The sequence below is a fragment of the Micropterus dolomieu genome, linkage group LG01 (genome assembly GCF_021292245.1).
Source record: "Micropterus dolomieu isolate WLL.071019.BEF.003 ecotype Adirondacks linkage group LG01, ASM2129224v1, whole genome shotgun sequence".
NCBI classification, from domain to species: Eukaryota; Metazoa; Chordata; class Actinopteri; order Centrarchiformes; family Centrarchidae; genus Micropterus; species Micropterus dolomieu.
In genome coordinates, this window is record NC_060150.1 from 32,489,968 (window position 1) to 32,498,534 (window position 8,567).

General features: G+C 41.1%; 1 protein-coding gene across 1 annotated transcript in view; it reads left to right on the forward strand.

The window, feature by feature from the left end:
* The window catches only part of LOC123980925 (putative uncharacterized protein MYH16), a 116,323-nt gene extending 108,107 nt beyond the window's left edge, over positions 1-8,216 (forward strand). Inside the window, exons 31-32 of the mRNA XM_046065569.1 lie at positions 601-656; positions 6,665-8,216. Coding sequence (XP_045921525.1) covers positions 601-656; positions 6,665-6,676 — 68 coding nt within the window. The 3' untranslated portion in view covers positions 6,677-8,216. The remainder of the gene's footprint in view (positions 1-600; positions 657-6,664) is intronic.
* The last annotated feature ends 351 nt before the right edge of the window (positions 8,217-8,567 follow it).

Sequence of the window (8,567 nt, forward strand, 5' to 3'; positions counted from 1 at the left end):
GTCTTCCTTTGGATAAATGAGGGACGGCACATCATCAGAATCCTCAAATGTTCATGTGAATGGCTGTAACACAGTCTCTGATTACGCTGCAGCTGTGCACCATGTGTCCTGCATCTACTGTGGTGAATATGGCCGTGTGTCTTTATGTACGATTGCGTTATGTGTCTGAGGGCTCCTGTCTCATCCGTAAGTGCCTGTGGCTGAGTGTGTGTTTGTGTGTGACTGAGTACATTAGATGTTTATTATCGTAGATGTTGTTTTAGATTTGGTTTAATACTTGAAGAAATATTTATTGATTTTTCTCCGCTGCTGTGTCTGAGCCCCCCCTGTGTTGTAAAGACAGAAAAATAAAAAACACATACATTTGTAAGCGGTTGTACATTTCTCCCCATTTTTATTTCATCGGTCAATATGCCAGCAGTATCTTATTTCGACCACTTGGATATGTGTCAGCAATGCTACCTGTTAACAGTGCATAATAAGGCATTCTTGCAGTTTTACATGACTGCTGAGACAAACAAAGATGTTGACACAGCTACCAACATTGCTCAGCAGCAAAAGCATTAAATAAATGATCTAAAATGTGGTTTTTTGGAGCAGGGCTGATGGCACGCTCTCCCCATATTGAGCTGGTGTTTTTCCTTGTGCTGCTACAGGTGAGTCATGGCTGTTTTTCCATATTTATAGTGGTTGAACAAGAGCACATTCTTGAACTCATTTGCACGAGCAAAAACAAGGAAAAGAACAATGCAAATATCTGAACTTGCACAGGAGAAGCACTATTATACTGTGATAATGAGAATTCTGGGGAAAGCAGGTCTCCGACCACAAGTGGCTTCCACGTCTTGCCATTCGATCTCACTGTCTTCCCCCCACCTGTCCCCCACACTCCCCCATTTGTCTTTCAACCCTCCTTTTTTATCCTTCATTGGTTCTGTACATACAGTGCATAGCTGTTGTACAGCCAGTCAGGATGTCATACATTTTAATGATTTGGAGCAGAACTCCATGTCCTTGTTAGCTCAGTTTTCCTCATTTGCCATGACACACTCACAATACCCTCCTTTTATGTGCAAACACATATGCGTGTACCCACTTACACTTCCACACATCATTTATATTCTTTCATAAACACACACACACACACACACACTCACACAAACGGCACAGTCATTAAAAAGAAACCACAGGCTTTTTGAAAACTCCCAGGACTGAGGGAAAAGTCAGCGGCGCAGCGGCGAAAAGAGTCCCCCTGGAAACAATGAGGAGAATGATCATTTGTTGTTCTTGAAAACCCGGTGAGGTTTCACAGAGGTTAAGCTTCCCTTTGATGTGTTTTTAACTCGTTTCAGCTCTGTGGAGGGATTAGTCAGCTTCTCACACACACAAACACAAATGCACACGTTCGCACACACAACCACATACAGGCTCTTAATTTCCACACCATGAGCTCTTCTCTCACAAAGGCGGAAAGCACAGAAGAGGCTCCTTCCTAACCTAATTTCATCAAATGAGAGTGGGTGGTACTTCACTGCTGTATGTGTGGTCCCTTGGAAATATGTGGTAAACCAGCAAAATATTGCAAGTCAGTATTTTCATTTTATCCCAAATTAGCGTTAGGCTGTTTGTGAACAGTGTGGGCCCTCAACCACCAGACAGACGGAGAAGAGACAGACAGAATTGCTGTTGATCATCACAGCACTCATTACAATGTTTACGAGGCATTATTTGATCATTGTTTCAAGACACAAATGATTGGGGTGCTTGCACCTATAGTGTGTGTGTGTTTGTGTGTGCACGTGTGTTGTGTGTGTTATCAGCTCCAGTCCCTTCCCTGTAGGTCTCTGCGTGGTTGCCCATGCTAATAATCACACAAAAAGCTTGTGTTCATAGCCTATGTCGTAAACAGCTCTGCAACAAACAGTGTTTGCAAATGATTCTTAGTGTTTGTTTCAAGCAAGTTGGAGTACCAGATGGGTGGAGATAGACTATACTGTTGCTTTGTAATGATAATAAGCCCACCAAGAAAACTTATTTACTTATTTTATTATTATTTGTTATATCACATCAATAATCACTCACTATTAGCTGTACACTTTTGGCAGAAAAGCATTAAAGTTATTAAATGAAGCAAAATGATTTAATTTTTGATCTAATTTGTTTTATTTGAATATAAAGTGCTAATCTGTAAAATTGGTGTTTTTGTTAATTGTGGTGTGATTTTGGCTCTTAGCTAATTTGGCTCTGTGTAGGTGGGCCGCTTTACTGTTACAATAATAAGTAATTAGCTAGTCCACACAGACTCAGTGTCAGTTTATGTGCACCTGAGAATAATTCCAGGGAAAGAGGGATCTTAACACAAGACTTTCACTTCAGGAATTTGATGCATATTATATATAGATATATGAAAACACACACACACATACACACCTATCTGTATATCCAACACCTGGACCAGCCCTTTTGTCATGTGAAAAATGCTTCAACTGGGATCAGCCCAGTATTCTGCCACTATTAAAATAACTTTTAGTGGGAGAGGCGGTTCTGTCACACCACAAACAGAAAATGACAGAACAGAACAGAGGGTGAGAAAAAAATTAAACTGACAGGAGTGCTGGCAACATGTCTCCTCTAAAAGTTAGGTCACTCAAAAAAAAGGAAAAGCAAGAAAAAGGAGACAGTCATTCACACAATGTTTCACTTTTAAAATGGTGGGTTTTTGTTATGTGGTTACTTTTTATAGACTATACAGCTGCACTATAGCAAAATGCTGGCATTCTCTTGGTGGAGGTGAATATAGGCTTGAGGCAGATTCATTTTCACACTGACAAAATGTCCAAGTAGCAGCGCTCAATTCTCCACCCCTAACCTGAACACACACACACACACACACACACACACATTTATTATCTACATTTTGTTTTTAATACATGTTAAAGAGTGAATCAGGACCAAATCACATTTTTCATCTGTAAACATATTTATATTGCCTCTAGATTCTACAGTGAATAACATTAATCCTGTTTAATGGCAGTTTTGGCTCCACCTCAGTCCTTCATTTAGGTATTTTGCCTTGCTTTACTTTGTTTTGCCATCAGCTTCAAATTTGCACAGAAAACTGTTACTGCTTCCAGGTCACAAATACATTCATGTATATAATATCCATCTGTTAAGCTCTGACAAAAGTAAGAGTAAAAGAAGTGTTAATATCCAGATAAATAAAAATGTGCTCGTAAAATATTTGTATTCAACAGCTACAATGCCATTAGAATAAAACTTAACTATTATACTAGTATGAAAGTGTATAATCTACTAAGTATGTTCAAACAATCATAGTTTATACCATTTGCAGCATAGGTGGCCCTATTGGGAATTGAACCATTGTCAACATTTACGCTTATGTATCTTCCATTAAACAACACCACAAGACCACAAACATAAACCCCACAACTAAACTCAAATATCCCAGAGGATGACTTGAATCGGCCATAACCAATACTACTTATTTGACTCCTCTGCCCATTACTGAGTTATAAGAAAAATAAAGTGAAGAGATATTTTCTCATTGTTGGGAGTACAACTCTTTTACAGTAGGTATTAGCCAGTCTCAAGAGTTCTGTGGAGTGATTGTCAGTGCTTTTGTTGTGTTATGTGATGTGGGTACATGGTGTACTGGAGTCCAACTGAAGTAGAACTCTGATTGGTTACAAAAAAATCCCCACAATGCTTCTGGGTTAGTTGTCTGGCTGTTTAGCTGGCTGACTGATCGGATCTGTCTTTTTAATTGGCAGGATAATGATTTTCTCTATATCTATTATCAATTTAGTGACTTTTTATATAGTTGCACTGCGTTGCACAATATTGTTTTTGGCAAACCATACAGTGCATCTTTCTGTCATTTTGTGAAGCTGAGGGAAGGTGGGGGAAGCCAGTAAAGGAATTCATTAAAGAAAGGAGGGAGCAAGTGGAACACAGATTAAAAACCAGGGACTACAATACCCAGAAGCGCTTGATAACAAACTAGTTTGAGGCTAATAATGTATGATACTTTACTGATACCTGTAGGAAGGTTAGACTGTGCTTAGGAACAGGGAGGGATTCATAAAGGAGCATGACCTCAGATTCTGCTGACATTTAAAAGAAGACGTTTTGGGGGAGACTGGTCAGTTGGTCAACAAACTTGTTAAGTGATAAGTAAAAGCTAAATTAAACAGACACATCCATGTGCCCTTTTTACTTTTGTGTTAGTGGGCAACATAACATTACCACAAAGGAGAACTAGCTGCACCAAATCTACAGCATAATAGCCCCATAAAGTGCATATTAAAGAGATAAGATATGATATAAACACGGTCCAATTACCACATAACCACAACATATTGCCTATAATGCTGATTTGTTAATAACAGCAGAAGCAAAGCTGTGCCTTGAAAAGAAAAATCCCCAAAAACATTCTTTTAATAATATGAATATTTTTTATGGTCCTGTGCTCTGTGAGTAAAAATGAAAAATTATGGGTTGTTTTTCTCTCTATTCACTCTCATTGCCTGGACATGTCTTACAATTAAACATGTTGCTCGTAAATGGACAGGATCAAAGATGCATTGCCATGCAATCAAAGTGAAAGGAATGCAGAAAAAGCTACTCCATTTCCAGAGCACATAAGTGACTGATCAAGATGATTAACAATATTTGGATTCTCTGAAAATGTTCCCACTGAAACTCAACATCTATTTTTATTTAAGTATATACACCACTAGAAACCTTTTAATATTAAATGTCAGTTAATTGGTATAAAGGTACTACCTTCCATCTTAAATATTGTGGATTTTAAAGCTTCAACATGGTGTAGTCTAGCAAACGCTGGACAAATGACAGATTTTTATGTCTATGTTCCCATCTCTTAATGGTTAAGTTGACCATAAGGCCAATTTCTCAAAAACGTCGGAGTGTTCCCTCAAGGAGTAACAGAAGAGGTAAGAGGAAATGGGGGGGGGGGGGGGGGGGGGGGGGGGGGGGGGTACAGTTTAAGACAGTAGGAAACCTAAAGGGGGAAAAAAAGATTAGGAGACAATTTGAGGGAAAAGAGTTGAGGACTGTTGGGAAATAGGAAGGGAAGTAGTGAAAGAGGGATACATGGGGGAAGAGACTGAAAGAACGTTGCTGGGGATTAAGGGAATAAGTTTGGGAATGAAGGGGGAAAAAGCAGAGTGAAAGATGGATGCAGGGGGAGGCCGACAAAGGAAAGAAGGGAAGGAGGTGCAGTGTGTGATTTAGAGAGTAGAGAGGTTAAGATGGGAAAAGAAGAGAGAAAGAGGAGCAAGAGAGTTATGGGACATTTAGGGAAAGGTGGTGAGATGGGAAGAAAAGTGAAAGGTGAGAGAAGCATGTGACGGGGAGAATGAGAGATGGAAGAACGAGGGAGACACTGGAGACTTAAGGCGGGGAAAGATGGGAAAAAGCAGAATGAGAGAAAGAAAGAAAGAGAGAGAAGTGGGAGATTTACAGTATATATGGAAGAGAGACTGCCGAAGAAGAGCATATTGTCCTTATCGGCCTGCTCCAGAAAGCCTGCTCCCTAATGGGGCCGGTGTGAAGGGGAAATGAGGACTAGGCCTGATGCTACCTGATTAGCCATCGACTCAAACACACATCAAAGGCTGGGAGGGAGGGTAAGGAGAAAAGAGTGCAAGGTGTGTGTGTGTATGTGTGTCGCTGTGGGCTGAAGGTGAGTCACCATCACCTCATTCAGCGGGACCACGAATGAAAATCAGTCTCACTTTCCCCACACACATATACACAGACACATGGCCATTTTCTTCAACCTTGAAAGGGAAAGCTGCTCTGAATAAGGAGATCCTCTGAATGGGGGTATGAAGGAGGGGTGGGGATGGGGGGGGTTATAGACAAAAAGGCGGTGGGAGGCGTGGATACAGTGGAAAAGGGAGGGAGCAAGAGGAAAGAGGAGAAGGGGAGGGAGACATCAAAAAGAGTCATCATGCTCCATATTAGCGAAATAATGAAATTTGCCTTTTAGCTAATGACATCTCGGGACAGCTCTGTTAGTTTTCACATAAATTACAGCAGGACAGTCGGCATCTCTCCCTCGCTACCTCGGCACAAAGCCATCCACACAGGCACACACACACCCCTACGTGTGGACACAAGGAAAACACGCATCCGGAGCGATCAGTGGCGCAGTGGCGATGGGTCGGTGTCCCTGCTTGAAATTCAACACTCCTTCAGACCTATATCCCCGTCCTATTCCACACCCTGAATTCATTACTGTCACACACACTCACAGACCTATAATCATATTCATCACACTACCTCACTCACTAAATTTCTGTCCAAGGGAGCCCCAATATGGCTGCTGATGACCTTCATTAGTGTCCCTCTTTCTTTGTCTTCCACATTCTACCTGCTGTATTCATTTTTCACCTCTCTCATGCTGATGTATGTTCCCAGACATGCCCTCTCTTTGTTTTGTTTTTTGTTCTCTTACTCTTATTTTCCTCTCTGTCACACACATTCAAACACTATCATGTCTCTTTCTCGCATTCTTTCATGCACCGTTTCCTTTGTCTTTCCTTCTGTTTCTCTTTCCTCCCTCTTTTTTTATCTGCCACTCTTTTCTCATTACTCCCTCTCTCTGTTTCATTAGCATACAGAGTAAGAAGATGGCGCTGGGGGTAATCTGCGCGAGTCGACGGTGACAAAATGGAGGGCGTCATCAGAGGTCGTGGCGCTGTCATCAACCACCAAACATCTGCTGATGTCTGCCTGTCACACACTCACACTCACGCATGCATCACACACAGGGGAGAAAGAAGGGAACATGTATCCATAATCAGGTGTGACATATCACAGCGTAAATGCTACAATCTCACCTGACAGCCACGTACACATGTACACACATGCAATGTTTGCGTTGTGGACCACTGCGACGGAAACAGACATTGACAGGTATCTGAGTATATTCTGAGATGCACATAACAGCGGCTTTAATGAATACAGCCAGTTTGTTTTGTTTTGGGCTTTCTCTAGTTTCTATTTATCAGAGTAAAGGATGTAGATGTAGGAGCTGTGCAGAGGGAGACAGGCGAGTCAGGAAGTCTTTTTCCTCCTTCAGGTATCACTGATAAGCAGATCAGCAGACTCACGGTCAAAAAATACCTCTAATCATTTTAGTGTAACATTGTCTACAGAGAGATTTTTATTGTTAGGACATATTTTGTGTCTTCTTGTATCTTCCTTTAAATGCACATATTTACAAATCTGTTCCTCCTCCTTAGTAACAAAAAGTATCCTGTAGCTGAAAAGCATCAGTTACATACAACCTGTACAATATCTAGATAGATATTTTCTTGAATGTAGATTATTTACACAGAATATTTATATTTGATTTTACTGTCAAATTGCTTCTCATAGTTGGGAACTGCAGAGTCATCATATCCATCCATCGTCAACCGCTTATCCTGCGTACAGGGGGCTGGAGCCAATCCCAGCTGACTTTGGGCGAAAGGCGGTGTACACCCTGGACAGGTTACCAGTCCATCACAGGGCCACACATAGACACACAACCACTCACACTCACATCCACACGTAAGGACAATTTCGGAGTAACCAATTAACCTAGCCTGCATGTCTTTGGATGATGGAAGGAAGCCGGAGCACCCGGAGAGAACCCAAGCGGACACGGGGAGAACATTCAAAAAAAGGCCGGGGCAACCGGGGTTTGAACCCACAACCTTCTTGATACTGAACAAAAAAATGTTACCTTCTTCTTCAGTCTGAACTCTTGCCACTTCAGCCTTGATAAAATGAAACATTAAAGCAAAACTATGTTACTTTTGCTAAAAAACAGCCACTGCAGCAATTATGGGATAATGGTACTAAATCGTAAAATGTAGTGTAACAGTTGCACAAGTATAAAAGAATAATAAAGTCAGCGAACTGTGTACGTTACACAGAAACATCTGTCTAAAGTTTGCTAAACTTAGCTAACATTGGCTACTCATCATACCAGACCAAGTAAGGCAACAGAAGCAAAACCCCTGAGTGTATTACATTGAGAAAGGATTAGTTTTTTTTATTTGTAGGAGAAAGACTGTTCCCTGAAGTTCCCTACTATAGCCTCGCTCAAAATTTCGGGATTCTCAAATGCATTAGAGTTTTTCTCAGTCGCTTTGGTACATTTCTTAGATCAGAATTGAAATTCTCAGAACTACTTGTTCAACCTCCACATCATCTAGTCACTTGTGCACAACATAAAAGTAATTTTGCATTCTAATGAACAAACTGCAAATGATTTTACACATTCATGCAAATGATTAAATACAATTGACGGCTGTTTCCTACACTATCCATTGCTTATGTCAAGTAAATCACAATGTATTATACTTCTCTGTTAGTCTTACCCTCCACAACATCTAGCCATCCATCCATCCATCGTCAACCGCTTATCCTGTGTACAGGGTTGCAGGGGGGCTGGAGCCAATCCCAGCTGACATTGGGCGCAAGGCGGGGTACACCCTGGACAGGTCGCCAGTCCATCGCAGGGCCAC